This window comes from Eptatretus burgeri, chromosome 6 (genome assembly GCF_056783735.1).
Source record: "Eptatretus burgeri isolate ZD-2024b chromosome 6, Ebu_testis_v1, whole genome shotgun sequence".
Lineage (NCBI taxonomy): Eukaryota > Metazoa > Chordata > Myxini > Myxiniformes > Myxinidae > Eptatretus > Eptatretus burgeri.
The window spans coordinates 15,461,595-15,477,207 of record NC_140966.1 but is presented as its reverse complement, the minus strand read 5'-3'; the positions used below and the strand labels follow the sequence as shown (position 1 = coordinate 15,477,207).

General features: G+C 48.0%; 1 protein-coding gene across 1 annotated transcript in view; it reads left to right on the top strand.

Moving 5' to 3' along the window:
• The window catches only part of ZNF143 (zinc finger protein 143), a 145,415-nt gene that overhangs the window by 67,756 nt on the left and 62,046 nt on the right, over positions 1-15,613 (top strand). Inside the window, exon 12 of the mRNA XM_085887023.1 lies at positions 12,758-12,900. Coding sequence (XP_085743149.1) covers positions 12,758-12,900 — 143 coding nt within the window. The remainder of the gene's footprint in view (positions 1-12,757; positions 12,901-15,613) is intronic.

Genomic DNA, 15,613 nt, shown 5'->3' with positions numbered 1-15,613 from the left:
TATATATATATATATATATATACATATATGTAAATATATATATATATATATATATATATATATATATATACATATATATATATATATACATATATGTATTTGTTTATATTGTTACGGAAATGGCCCTTTGTAGGCTGCTAAATATAGGATTAGCTCAGATCCCCCATTAAATGCATGTTTAGCTAGGTTGTTGGTAAAATGGATGTTACATGTTTGTCGGGAGGTGTTGGATGCATGTTTTATAGTTCGTACAGTGGTGGTATGTTGAGAGCTCCCTCTTCTTCCTTCCCCATTCCGGACGAGGCGCCGTCCAGTCGGCTGAGAGGGTGTGGCCAAAAGGAGGAAGTGAAACAGGGGAGGAGTTTGTCGGCTTCGAAAAGAGGGAGGAGCCAGTGTCTCGCAGCGAGCGAACGAGGACCTGGAAAAAAGAGAGAAAGGGTTCAGTTTGGGAAAACAGTCGCTCTCGAGGCGTGCTCGTGTTTTGAAGCGAGCGAACGAATGAGGGACAGTGTTGGATCTGCCGGGAGAGACGCTGAACCTGAGCGCGCCGAGTCTGCATTTTTGGCAGTAAGAGAGGCTGCCTGCACGTCAAGTCTGCCTTTTTGGGCAGTGGGAGAGGCAGCCTGCACGTCGAGTCAGCGATCGACTCTTATGAGGAGGTGATTCTGCCGTGAGAGAGACGGTGGTCGGCTTTGAGAGGCGAGCGTAGAGAACAAAAGAAAAGGTGATTCTGCAGAGAAAGAAACTGAGAGGACTGAGTTGAGAAGTGGGGCTTCGAGGCGGGAAGGCAAGAGAGGAAACGACAGAGCCTCTGACGGTCCTTGCTCACCTCACGGCTCAACGCGTTTGCCGATCCGCTTGCCGGAGCCCGGCACCTCGATTTGGGCCTTGTCTGGTGAACAGGCCAGGCCTGGATTTGTATGCTGGACCTTGACAGAAATCAGCTGAGGCATAGCCAGCCAAGGCGAGCTGAGGCAGGTGGGTAGAGATAGTCGTGTAGATGTTGTGGGATCTATGGTCCAGGACCCCACCGCCATGCAAGAACTTTCCCCGCGATCAGACCCAGTGGTTGTAATTGGTGCAGTGGCTGGGGCGGCGCATGAGCACCCCCCGCCCCCCCCCCCCATGTGCGACTTGATCCCCATTGTTTTGATTCCTGCAACATCCCCGTTGGCAGATGTTGGAAGTGATGTGGATTTTCTTTAACCCACCCCGTTGTGATCGTTGAAGGATTTCTTCCTGGTTGATCGTGAAATCCTATTTAATTTCAGGCAGAGTTTAACGTTTGTACGATTTGGTTATAAAATCCTGCATAAAACCCATTGACACTGAGAACCGATGTCCACACAAGTCCTTCCTTGTGAAACAATTTATTTTCTAATTATCAACCATACACTTCTCACCCTCGTACAATGAACTTAAGAATCCCCATTGATTGCAATATTATTTGGTTCTATTTCATTTATTCTTACTTTTAGTTAACAGTTAGACCAACCCGATTCAATTCACTTCCACATTACATCAGAGAGTTTTATTCTAAGTTGGTACTTGGTCAGTTCTAAGGAGTACAAGCCACTGAGATTCTAATACTTCCTCAGGTACTTGCACTGAAACGATTTTACATTTCAAACCATTTTATACTTTCATGGGAGAGTGGTGGGGGTTATCAACCCAGACTGCAGACGTGTCATTTTAGGCGAGAAGCCACTACGTACATTTCGAGGCAAAGGTTCGCTGTTATCAGCTCAGGTCACACCGCTCCAGACCAAGACATTTATCTACATTTAGGGCAAAAGTCTCTTGGCCAGAAAGGACAGCCAATTCAACTTGTCGCATAAAACTTACATTTCTAAAACTCCATTTGTTACAATTTAGAATTCATAAATATAAATTTTTTCCCCCACAAAGTGATGTGACGGATGATTCGGGATGTGAACGAAATGACATCAAATGCGCAAAACATGGGAGGCCGCATGGAGTTTATGGGGCGATTTGTGGAAAACATAAATGCCAGGGTGGATGCGATGAACGCAGACAGGCAGGCATGGAGAGAGAGGGGAGGCGGACAGCGGAGCACAAGATGGCGGCGCCACATGGTGGAGACACTGAACCAACGAGGGGGAGTGCGGAATGTGTTCGGTCCGTGCTGGATTCGGGTGAGGTCAAGGGAATGAGCGACGCCACGATAATTAACGGGACCACGGAAGAATTAAAAGAGGTGAATGAGACGTACGCGTAGGACGAAACACGTGGAGGTGACGACGACGGAAAACGTCATGGAGACACAAACGGAGACGCATGAGACAAAGGAAAGAACACCAGAGACGCGGGAGATAGTAAAGGTAGAGGAGGAACTACACGATACAAGGGAGCACACACGTGGGAGTAATAGGGGATAATAGGGTTGAGCTGGGGAAATGTTTTGTGACCCGGTGCGAGCAGCAGGATGGCTTCCTGCAGGAACGAGGGGAGGGAGTATGCCCCCTTGAAGCGGTTTACGACCAGGTGGGTCCGGTCGAGCTGTGCGAGGTTAGGGAGGCGAGTGCTGTGAACGGGTGCACGCGGAGCTTGGGGGTATAGAAACCCCGGGAGCGCTTGTCGTGGCGCGATTCCCCAGCGTGATTGTCCCGGTGTGTGTGGTTTAAGGTGCGAGTGCAGCGAGCATGTTGAAACACGTGCATAGCGTGAGTGAAAAGGTGTGTATGGGAGAAGCACCGTGTGTGTGAGAGAGAACCGCGTGTGTGAGGTCGTGGTATGAGAGGGAAATGGCGGTTGGTATGCGGGAAAACGCAACCGCGTGTCCGAGTGAAAGTGTCATTGCGAGGTGTGTAAGCGTCATGGCACGCAGGAGTGCGTGCGTGGAATTGTGACTAAGACGGCGCCAGACGAGGGACAAGGGCTGTGTAGCAGCCGTAGCTATTTTGGTCACTATGCCGGATTCGCACAGCAGCACGCGCGAGGTCCGTGCTGTGCTTCTCACAAGGCTTCCACGGGCGCGCCTACGCAAGTATAATCCGGTCCGGAAACGCCCGCGGTGGATACAAGCCAACCCCATGGACGGACAGAAGTTAGGCTGGAAATAGTGAATTTGGATCGGACGGGTTCTCCAGGCGAGCATGTGTGTAAAGCTCCGTGTGGGCTGCGCAGCACGTTCGGGTTAGCGCACGTTTTGTTCGCGGAGCGCTCGAAGCAGTTTCCCCAATGCGTTATGCATGCCCCGGCTTGCATAAGAAATCGGGGTGGTTTCGGGGTGCGAGTGACGTCATCGGGGATTCCGCGGCACGGGTTACGGGCGAGCAGAGCACACGGGCTCACGTGGGGAACCCCGCGGAATGCGAGGCTTGCTTGTGATGCGCAGTGACGTCATGGCTGCACGCATAGTTGGAATCCGGCAGGAGGGAAATCCCTGCCGGATGTTACCGTCCGAGAGGAAGGGACGAGGAGGGCGAAGCTCGAACAGCTGCCATGACGTCACGGGAAAAGAGTGTGGTTTGTGAATTGCCGCGCTGGTGCACAAAGAAAGAAGAGAAGAGAAAAGCAAGCCTTGCCACTTCAGGTATTCAGGATTCCCAGGCAGGAGGTAGGAGACCTCCTTGCCTTTTGGGGCAAAGGAAGCAATAGTTAGCGGGATGGGTTAGCGATAGATAGACTGGCTTCATGTGGACATGGATGGTCCTCATGGGGCCCGTGGAATGGTTAGTTTGTGGGAATGTTAGGTTAGATTTAGAGTATGGGATTTTTAAAACACTGACAGACTTGGAATGTGTAGAGGGGATGTTGCTTAGCTACGTAGAGTTAAATGGAACGTGCATGAGTTTAAGGAATGACGAGGGAGCACGGCAATGTGGAGTGTTGGTGTGAGTTAAGAAATGGAAAATGTGTGAGGAAGGAGTGAGGGCCAGCAGGCCTGTGTGAATGGGGTGAATGTGGAATGCATGGTGCGATGAATGATTGGGGGGAGGAGTGATTCCCACCCAAGGGACCCTGGGGTCAGAGTAAAGTCAGTTAGTGGGTGAGCCAAATTTACAAAATGGAGGTCGTTTTGCTGTTTGTGCGAGTGTAGGCCCGAAACCCGTTTGGAGGGGTGCAGGAGTCCTGTTGATGGGCTGGGAGCGTGGCTGCGAACGGTGAGAATCACTTAGTGGGCACCCGCACACCAGACTAGTTGGCCAAGGGCCCAAGAGGGGCTGGGATAGCGTAGTGGGCCCACATGAAGCGGGACCCGTAGCACCAATGGCCGCGTGGGCAGTGTCGTGGGCACGGGCACCCGGGGAAAAGGGGCTCCTGGCGCCAGCCTGCCACGTGAGCGTCGAGGGGGAGTAGCCGTGGAGGGCACTCCCCAGATCTTAGGGTGCTGGTAGGCTCGGAGGTAGCCTGAGGGCCCGGGGTGCCATGGCAGAGGGAACGTTCCTGCCAAGTGAGCACGCTGCCCAGCCACGAAACCGTGCAAGGGCACGAGGGAAAATTTGAGGGCAACGCCCAAATTTGTAAGGATACCAACACAGGCGACGGGAATCTTGGTTGGTAGAACCAATAGTTTAGGTGACAGGTGTTTTTGGAAAGCCCCGGGGCAGTTTAAAGTGTGATAAACGTTAGGGTAGATAGGGAAATGTACGCCTTCACACCATCCATCTCTTCGCTCTCGGTAGGCCGCTGGACTCACCGTGGTGAAAGATCGCTGAGATCTGAGGGAGGCCATTCTGAAGCTTCATTGGGCCTCGAGACAGGATGCCTGCCTCTCCCTTATTCCCCTCCAGGAAGGGAACATAGGGGTTGGGAGTAGGCTAGGATGACCATAGGTTAGTCGGACAAGGACAGTAAGGGGGTTAGGGACGATTTATAGAAGGAAAAAGAAAATAACAAAAATAAGATGGGGTGAAATTTGGTTTTGTTGTGCAAATTAAGGGAGTGGGTATGGACAGAGACAGGCAAAGGCGATAGGTTGGGGGAGACGTTGGGCTCGGTCCGAGCCCGCCTTCGGAGCGACCGGCACCACTGCACTCTCTCCCAGAATGAGAGAGACCGGCCAGCTTCACCTGCCGGTCTGGTTGTGCTACAGCGGCCTGTTCCGGCCTTCCCTTGCCATGCCTCGTTTGCCTGCCTCTGCCATAACCCCATGCCTGCTAGCCATTATTTGCGTTTTCCCCTGTGTCCATCCATCACCATGTGCGCCAAGATCATCGCTCAATTTCCGGGGACTGCCCTGCAGGCAGCCCCCTCGCCCATTGTGCTTTGCTTGCATCCATGTCCATCCAGTTCATCACAAGGAGGAGCCAGGGACTGCATTGGGCAGCTGGCTACCTCCCTGTACTTGTGTTCACTGCTCATCTGCATTCATTTCATGAGCCAGAGACTGCATTTGGGCAGCCTGGTTCATAAATGGCCTGTGGGATGGCGCATATCCGCCGGGTGAGGGTGAGTTGCCTTCAGCATCTGAAGAACAACAAACAAAAAGAAGGAAGAATGTACCGGAAGGGGGCCGGTTTGAACACTGCCCCGAAGACGTCTTGCCTTCAAGCTGCTGAGCACTCACCCACCTGAATAACTGTTGACATTTGCCATGCGTTTTTCCCCCACAGAGTCCATCAGTCCTGGGCCATGGTTTAGTGTAAAAATTATATGGTTAAGTTGTACATGAGTTTTGCTCCCCCTGCATGTTTGTCGTAGCGCCGGCAATTGTAGATATAAGTTGTCTGAATGAGTGAGCTTGTGTAGTTAGTTACGCAGCCCATAGGTTATTTATTTTTGGGACACGGATACACAAAATGTCGCACTCAGGGATCTGAAGTTAAAATGTACTAGGGGAGAACTTACACATGAAGGCACACGAAAATTTGATGACTCGGGACGAGTCTGTAAAAAGGGGAGGGGGGGGTAGTGTTGCAGTTGTGGAAATTCACAAAACACCATTCAGGTTCCCCAGAGATCAGATATTTTGATAAGTATGTGTTTCAGGTTAGATCCCCCACCGATGTGTAAAGGGATTTGTTCGTGTGCCGGGCTGTGAATCTTTGAGGTAGCCATTTTTCTTTCTCTATCTTTTATTTTAAAACAACACAACATCCTCATCATCGAGAAACAACGCCATCTTCACAACCCAGCATCTCCTACAACATGAAACAAACAGCAACCGTCATCTCCTCACCATCGACAAACACCAACCATCTCCTGAACAAACAATGCGAGCCGATTTGCATAAATGGATCAATACAAAACGAGGGCTTCCCCGAAACCAACTGGTGACTTCGGACTTGGGGTTTTCTTCGAGGGGTGAGAGGTCGGAGGTGATGAGTGGGCGGAGCCTGGCCTCGGGTGAGAGTTTGAAAGGCACCCAGACTTATAAAAAGGGTGGAGTCGAGTCACAGAAGTCAGTAAGGTGTCGGTGGCGGAGTGAGTAAGTCGTCGGTGGCGAAGAAGTGAGTGGAGTGTCGGTGGCGGGGAAGAAGGGAGCGCCAGACTAGAGTCGCCGGAAAACAGCCGGAGAGGAGCACGCGCCAGAGGTCCTGCCAGCTGCGATGGAGTCGAACAAGCTGCGTCGTGGTCCGGGCGAACGGCCCTGACACGGTCGAGCGACGTAGCTGAGGTGGTGAACGTTCCCCCAAGAGCATCAACTAAAAGAGTAAAAGACCCGTTCACTCCTCCGAGCTCGTCGCCGGCCAGGACCGACCGACCGGCCCGCAGTGGAAGCCGGACAACCGAGGGGAACCGAGCAAGCCGCTCGCCAAGCTGCTCAAGCCGCTCAGCGACTGGCGCGTTGAGACACCAGGGGTCACCGACCCGAAGACCTTCGAGCCGTCACAAGGGGCGGTCAGGCAACCTGCCTGGCCTTTTGTGAGCCTTCGGTCATCCAGGCTCCGAGTTGGAATAAAGGCTCACGAGCCCGTTTCTTTTCTGGGGTTTTGTATGAAAGTGTTCTGTGGTGCCTTGTCTTTATAAGTAAAATTGTTGGTAAAGTGCGTGCCTGTACATAATAGACCGGTTGTAGGCTTTGATTGTGTCATGTCCCCTTCCCCCATTGATTGCCCATTTGTAATAATAAATGCCCCCATTGTTTGAATGTCAATCTGCTCGTTGCGTCATTTCCTCCCATTGACTTCCACGGTGCATTCGGGAAATTAACTGGCTATTAAAGCCAAATAAAAGTGGTCATTTGGTCCGACGGAACTTGGCGATTAAAACCGCTCGGCATCGCACACGGAACGAGTGTGCTTTGCGGCTCATGTCCGTACGAATCCCGTCAAGATATAAATTCTCGGTACTTCTATCTGCGCAGATAATTAGGTATATCAAGATTCGGCGATTAACCCTGTACCGCGTGGACGGAATATTGACAGTTTATGGTGCGTTAAGGCACCCGTAGCAGGTTTCCGGAGTTGTCCCGAAGCTACGACTGAATTCCGGTTTTCGGTGGATGCACGACTGCGGTTGGGCCTTAAGCGGTTGTGCGTGGCTGTCTGAATCGGCTAATTCGTAACTATATATATATATATATATATATATATATATATATATATATATATATATATATATATATATATATATATATATATATATATATATATATATATATATATATATATATATATATATATATATATGAAATTAGAGAGAAAACATTGAGCATTGAAAGCAAAAGAAAACGTCCTTTTATTGGGCATGACGTTTCGGGAGTTGACGTGCTTCCGAGTTTAGGCATTTTAGCAGAAATATTTGGTCAACCTCCCACAAATTGCAACAAAAGCAAACTCAACAGATTTTGATTCCTGGATATGTCCTCAGTGACAGAAAAAATGTCCTAAGGGATCCTCAAGGGGGAAAGTCCTGAAATCATGGAAATCCAATATGGACGCCACCCGGCTTCGGGGAAAATGAGAAAATTGTAAAGATTGATATTTTAACATGTAAAAATATGTTTTTCTGCATTCTAATTGTTTCCAGTTATGGTCAGTATATTGATATACAAGAATAATTATAAAAAAAGTGAAATGTATTGAAGGTAAAATAAAAAATTATAGCTTTTTTGTCGAAAAATGTCAATATTTTGTCCCGAAAATTTTTTTTTTTTACCTGATACTGATTTTGGCTCCTGGACAAAAAAGAAAGAAGTGTTGAAGACACAAGATGAAATCAAGTCAATGGCAATACAATATAATTATGTAAATCATTGAAACATGACAAAATTCACAATTCCACTCGGGGCAATCACATCTGCCTGACGAAGGTTTCGAAATGAAAATGAAAATTCGCATTAAACTCAGAAACTACATTCATGATAAACTTAAGATACATGTTGAGAAAAATCAAACGTATTAAAGTTAGAACTCGACAATGTCGTCATCATCCTCATCATTGTCACGTGGAGTGTTTGTGCAGCCAGAGCCCCTGCAGTTTCCACAAGCTGGAGTGCACTCAATGTTGTGCTTCTTGCATGTGCATCTCATGGTGCTTCATTCAGCCTGGCAGTTGCACCTAATGACACGTAACATCTTTTCAGGAGCTGGAGCTATTGATGTCTGAAATGGCACAAAACCCTCGTCACACTTCTGCCAACCCCAGTCTGTGAAGTATGCAAGTATGCAACCCCAAAAAGTATGCAAGTCTGACGGCTTGAAACGAATCAAAGACCACCTTCAGAAGCATGCAGAGTCTGCAAAGATATCTTCTAGAACTTCAGCGCTCTGGGTTCAGCATATGGACATGCAAGATATTGTATGCAAATACATCCGGGCAGAGCACACTGGGAACTGGGCACTACATCTACAGGCCATCCAGGAAATGCTGCCTTACCTGGCAGCCTCGGGCCACAACCTGTATGCCAAATCTGCGAGGGTGTATCTGCAGCAGATGTCCAACCTCAAAACTCAACATCCCAATGTCCAACAACGTTTTGATGAGGGGTTCCATGTGGTTCGACGAAGTGATTGCCTGTGGGCAGGTCTTTCATCTGACCTGATCATCGAACAAGTTCTGATGAGAAGTTTGAAGACCAGCGGGGGGCTCACACGAGGGTGAGGAATGACGGAGCAACAACGGCTGGTATGGCTACTATCAATGCCTGCCTGTGCAGAAATAAACCAGGCAATGCACGAGCTCACAGGTGTGAACTAGAACACTGGAGAGCAGAAGAAGGACATGACCAAAGCAAGACAATCTCGTGACTGGAAGGACACACTATCAGCTCTTCAGTATTTACAGGAACGGAATCTGTTCAGTAGTGATCCACGTCTGAGGAACATTGCCACTGGAGTTCATGCACACCCCACCGTCAACGTCGATACAGCACATGCTGTAGGAGCCAAAATATTTAAATCTATGCATGGGAAAACACCTGCCAAGTGCACATTTAAGAGGAAAGGCCAAGTTGTCACCCTCGGCATGAAGTCATCTGTCAAGATTGATGTAGAGCAAGTCCAGGTTGACCCACAACTCCTCTTCCAGAGACTGATCACTGTTGCACAGACAGCAGAATAACTGGAGTCGGCCTTCAAATATGAACTGTGCAGCTATTCACCAGCCCTCTTTGATTCCTCTCTTCTTATCCAAGAAAAGCACACAAGCCAGTCTTTGCTGATGCCATCTGGGATCTTCTTGGATCCGATGTCCCAGCCGATATCCCCAATGATGGGCAACAGTATGTTTTGGATGGTGGGGCACTTGTTCAACGCATTCCATGGTCTCGTGGATCTACATACAGAGACATATGCCACCAGTACACTCATGTAACGAAGAAGTACGGAGATGCCACAGTCTTGTTTGATGGCTATCAGAGTACCAACACGAAGGACATGGCACACCAGAGACGGTCTAAAGGGAATGCTGGCACTACTGTGACATTTACAGCTGACATGCATCTCACAATGAAAAAGGAACAGTTTCTTGCCAATAGGCAGAATAAACAGTGATTCATTTTTATGTTGAGTGAAGAGCTTCAGAAGAAGAACTGTGAGACACACCATGCCTCAGGGGATGCTGATCTCCTGATTGTACTGAAGGCAGTGCAGTCTGCTACTGTCACCAACACTATGTTTGTTGGTGATGACACAGACCTCCTCATTCTCCTATGCTACCATGCAAGCTTAGAATCCCATGACCTCTTCTTTTATCCTGAGCCATTGAAGAACACGAAGAAGCCTCACATCTGGAACATCAAGGCTACAAAGAAAATGATTGGTACAGACATATGCAAGCACATACATACTCCCAGTGCGCTCTGCCCAGATGTATTTGCATAGAATGTCAAGCATGTCCATATACTGAACCCAGAGCGCTGAAGAAGATATCTTTGCAGACTCGGCATGCTTCTGAAGGTGGTCTTTGATTCGTTTCAAGACGTCAGACTTGCATACTTCTTCCACAGACTGGGGTTGGCAGAAGTATGACGAGGGTTTTGTGCCACTTCAGTCATCAATAGTTCAGGACTTTCCCCCCGAAGGATCCCTTAGGACTTTTTTTTCTGTCACTGAGGACATATCCAGGAATCAAAATCTGTTGAGTTTGCTTTTGTTGCAATTTGTGGGAGGTCATCCGACATTTTGACTGTACTATCCGTCCTCAGAGGCAGTAATGAAAACGTTTTACATTTCAAATTTCAGTTTGTATTATTATTGTTCTGTGTGCATGTGTTTAGTGCCTGATTGGCTGTCATTCCATCATGGAGGTTCTAAACACAACCAAACACTGTCTTGCTCATTCTATTAATTGTCACAATTATGCGAAATTGCACTATGAAATAACTTTTTTTTTAACGATTTCCCCATTTACCACTTAAGCCATCCCTTAATAGTATATTGGGGTTCGAGATCTGAAGAATTGCCTCATTTGAAGACAATTTGGATCGTCAATTGGGCACCGTTCATCATTAACATTTGTAATTCGATCCTTTATGGCCAGAATATCTCTCTGTAAATGGCAGGTGCCCACACAACTATCCAATCTGGCTCATAGAATAAGAGATATACAGTGGTGCCCCCAGAATCCGAATTTAATTCGTTCCAAGAGGCTGTTCGGATTCCAAAAACTATTTTCCCAATAAGAAATAATGGAAAGTGAATTAAGCCGTTCCTGGACCCCAAGAAAACCCACTTTCAAGACACTTTCAACTGAAATTACCCATGTTTAAGGTAAAATAAGATGAGTAAATGACCTTTTCTGAGTCATGAATCTTCTTCCAAGCCTGGGGGATGAGCAGGAGCGTCATCGCTTCTTCCATCAGGTCTGGATGCAGCTCCGGCCTATCAGTGGCCATTGGGATCTAAAACGTAAACTGTTCAGCCTGGTGGAGGTATGTAATTAACCATGAAACACCAAATTGTGTTTTATATCTCAGTACACTCTGTGGAGACAAACGTGCCGTTTTCACCGCACAGTTCTACGGAGATAATCAAGAGGTTAAGCGATTGGGTGACGCAGCATGACGTCACTACCATGCTCGCGAAAAAAAACGTTGAGTTCGTTAAAGCCGATTCGTCAGAGGGTTCATTGAATGAGTTCGCTTCACGACGGGTTTTTGCGCTTTTATCGCTTCTTTATTTTTCAGAATCCTACACACGGTCGATTTCGGCAGCTCGAACATGGCAGCGAGATCAGACACACGCGTACCGCTCTCATACTGAGCGATAAGTTCTTTCTTCAACTCAATTGTCGTTCTCACGGACTTCCTCTTACTCCTATTTGCTTCACTGCTCTTCTTGGGTGCCATGGTGAATGCACAAGGTGATAATTGAAGAAAAAAAAAACCAGCACAGATCAAGGTGAAAACACGAGGTAAAGTAGCGAGCGGCACACGAGAGATGCTTTCACGAGTACTTCCACCGACGAACTGAATGAACAAAGCGCGAAGATGCGGGTCGGACACGCAGCGGAGACGCGTGAACAAACATGAACGCCACGTTGTGTTCGGTTTTCGAAAGTGTGTTCGGTTTTTAGGGCAAATTTTTCTCCAAAAAATTGTTCGGATTCTAATTTGTTCAAACAATGGGGCGTTCAGATTCTGGGGGCACGACGTTATATCTGTGGCATCACTTTGAAAGCAAAGTACAAAACTACTAATTTATGGCACTGTTCTTCCGTACTCAAGAAATCTTGTGTTTGTATTTTACCGAATGGAACTGCATTGAAAATGAATTGCAGTTAATGTTTAACGGCAGGAAAGTTTGATTCAAAATCTGATTCCCAGAGTTTCAAATATATTTGACCTTGTCTAAATGTTTTTCCACCAAAGCAGTACCACTGAGTTCCATCGTACCACTCTGCATGAAAGATTATTTTACAAAGTTATCTATTTGTGGAAAAACATGACCATTATTGCAAGACATTTCTTAAAACTCATAGATGCTTTGTTCGCTCATCTGACATTTACATTCATTTTGATCGAGTAAACTTCAGTTAGCAAAGATTGCCTTTGACTCATCAGTTAAATTTAAACTTTTGTATTCTCCTACATTTGTGTTGCATGTAATGTGGAGGGGGAGGGTGCATTCGGAGTTTGTGCAAATTGATGGCGAGAGAAGGTGGCTGTTGCCTGCTGTTATGGAGGTTTTCGAGTGGAACAACTTTATTATTGGAGCCATAAAATCTTACTTAATTCGGATGTATGTTTTTCATATTTGCATAGCATCGTGGCAGAGATTCTCCCACATTTGCCTGTTCATACATCATGTTTTATAAAATGCTATCATTCCTCCCAGTGGAGGCTGTCGTTGATGCATTCTACTCCTAATACGGTTATTGTCTTTCTTTTTTATTTATTTTTTTGCAGATGATATTTCGACGAAGCCGCAACGTGTGACATACCTAACTGGTATGCAGCAAGGGGAAGCATTGAGCACACCTGTTGCTGTGGTAACACATGATGGACTGACGCCGCAAGTTGCATTGATAACGCCAGAAGGAACCCAACAGGTAGGCAGATGATGTTGACGGCTATGCAAGCTCAAGCTAAAATTACAAATAATCACGATGTAACACAATTTTTGTTCCTGGGTAGTCAGTGTTACTTCCTAATTGCTTATGCCTCAAAAGTATAGAAAATGGCTATTATTGCCCTCAAACTTTGCTTTTGTGACCAGGCGAGTGTTTTTTTGAAATTCACCTATTTTCAATGAGAAAATCGGTGAATTTGTCTTTTCGTTTGCATAGTCAGAAAAAAACAACATATGAATCAAAATTAACATGAAAAAAAAAATTTATAGAAAAATTTAAAAAACATTTAAACTAAATTTATACAAAAATGACCACAAAAGATTTAGAAGTGAGTAGTTTTTCGAGATTTACGATTATACACGAAATCACTTTCACGAATCAGCCCCCAGATGTAGTCTCCCATCATATTGTTACGGCTGTGGAAATTCGCATTACACCATAAAGGGCCCTCAGGTGAGATATCTTCATAGGTACATGTGTAGTTAGCCCAAACCCGTTGCATAGAGGGAATTTGTTATTCATCTGGGCTGCGACGCTTTGAGTTAGCCATTTTTTCTTTTCTGTCATTATTTTGAACCAACCACGTCTCAACCACCATCACACAACAACCACCTTAACCACCACGCCAACCATCATCACCAACTACAACCACGCTCCAACCCGCAGACAACAACCACAACGCCAACCCTCCACCACCTTCGCCTTTACCTTCACGAATTCATCCCACATCATCGCTTCCACGGCCATTCCCGCACCACCTGTGAACACTGAACGTCGGGCTGTTTCAGGCCCGTTCGGCGATTGGTGCCGAACGCACCGAGCCGCGAGCATAAATGGCGGCCTTTCCGAGGGGAAATTCGGATCAGAAACGCTTCACGCCCACTTCTCCTCCGTCCAATTGGCGAGCGCGGGGCGGCTTGGCCCCGCCTCCAAGCGTGTGTATGTGAAGTCAGTATATGCAAATTTTAGGATCAGGAGAGGTTCACGCCCATTTTTGCCCGACCAATGGCTGACCGGGGGGGCGGCGTGGCACCGCCTCCAATCGCGTTCTGATCCTAAAATTTGCATATTGGCTGCTCCTGCCACCTATTGAAAAGAGTTGGGTTTTGGAGTTGCTTGGAGAGTGTCGTCGAGAGGTTGCTCTTGGGCACAAGGAGCGTTGCTCGGAGTTGAGTGCGCGCCGTGGAACTGCAAGCAAGGGAGCTCGGGTCCGAGGCAGGAAGGACGGCGGTTGGCGACGTTGCGGTGTGGGGGATCGCTCGTCTCGTCGCGGGACCAAAGCCAGCCAGCCACTCCCCTCCACCAGGGCATCAACAATTCCCCCTTTCCCCCACGCTGAGATAGTGCAAAAGGGGGCCCCGTTCCCACCGCACGCCAAAACGTGGTGCCAACGAAACCCGCCAAGGAGCACGGAGTCGGGGCACAGCGGCACGGCCACATTTGCGGCTTGCCCGCCAACGCGTCACGAGGACGTGGGTAAGACCTCCCCGGTCTCGCGTACCTGGCCGCTCCTCCAGGTCACGCGCACATTTGTCCTACGGGCCCGTCTGCCTCCTTGTCTGTGAGGGTGGCTTCTTTCCTTTGCTTTTGTGTAAATGTGTGTTGGCGCCGTCTGTGAAGTAAAACTGTATAAGTGTTGCCGTGTGTGCGCGTAGTCGGTTTTAGCTCTAACATTTGCTTTATGTGCATTTTGATTCTGTATGGCTGTATATACGTGCTTTCCGTGTGCCGGGAAATAAAATGCTTGCTTGTTGAACTGTGCCCGTTTCGCTTCGTCTTTTCTTTATTGACCCTCCATCTTGCTTCACGTAAGGGGTTCGTAGTGGGTGCAACATCCCGGTAATTAATCTGAACCGTCCAGGTCGACGATAACACCGCTCGGTTATCCCGATAGTACGGAAGGGGCCGCCCAAGCGGCTCGTGTCCGGAGTCGACCTGCGGCGAGGTACGATCGCCCGGTTTACCATCCGCGTGGGTACTTAGGTAGATCGAGTTTGGCGAACAATCCTATCCTACGCGGGTGGCCGATTGGCACGATTGTGGTGAGGTCGAAAGGCCCACCCGTGACTAGCTCTCGGTGTTGGTCCGAGAGGGTCACGACAGAATTGTCCGTCTGGTGGGCGACGTGCCGTGATTCGAGTTACGCGGCTGTTCGCACGCCGGCGGGCGCGAATTCGCAACAATATTCTCGTTATACTGCCCTTGGTAGCGGCATTCAAAGTCCAGTGTATCCTGGTGGAAGCGCTTGCCTTGCTCCTCCGACTACGCTCCCATGTAACATCCTTGAATTTATCAAGATGAGCGTCAAGGATATGGATTTTGAGGGACATCCTGCAGCCCATGGTGCCAAAGTTCTTCACCAGAGTCTCAACCAGCTCCACATAGTTTTCGGCCTTCTGATTTCCCAGGAAGCCCCGAACCACTGCGACAAAGCTGTTCCAAGCGGCTTTCTCCACCCTCGTGAGCTTCTTGGGAAATTCCTTGCACTCCATGATCTTCTTTATCTGTGGTCTGACGAAGACACCGGCTTTGACCTTTGCCTCAGACAGCTTTGGGAAGAAGTCTTGAATGTTCTTGAAGGCTGCCGATTCCTTATCTCGAGCTGTGACAAATTGTTTCATAAGGCCCAACTTGATGTGCAGTGGTGGCATCAGCACCTTCCGGGGATCCACCAGTGGCTCCCACTTGATAT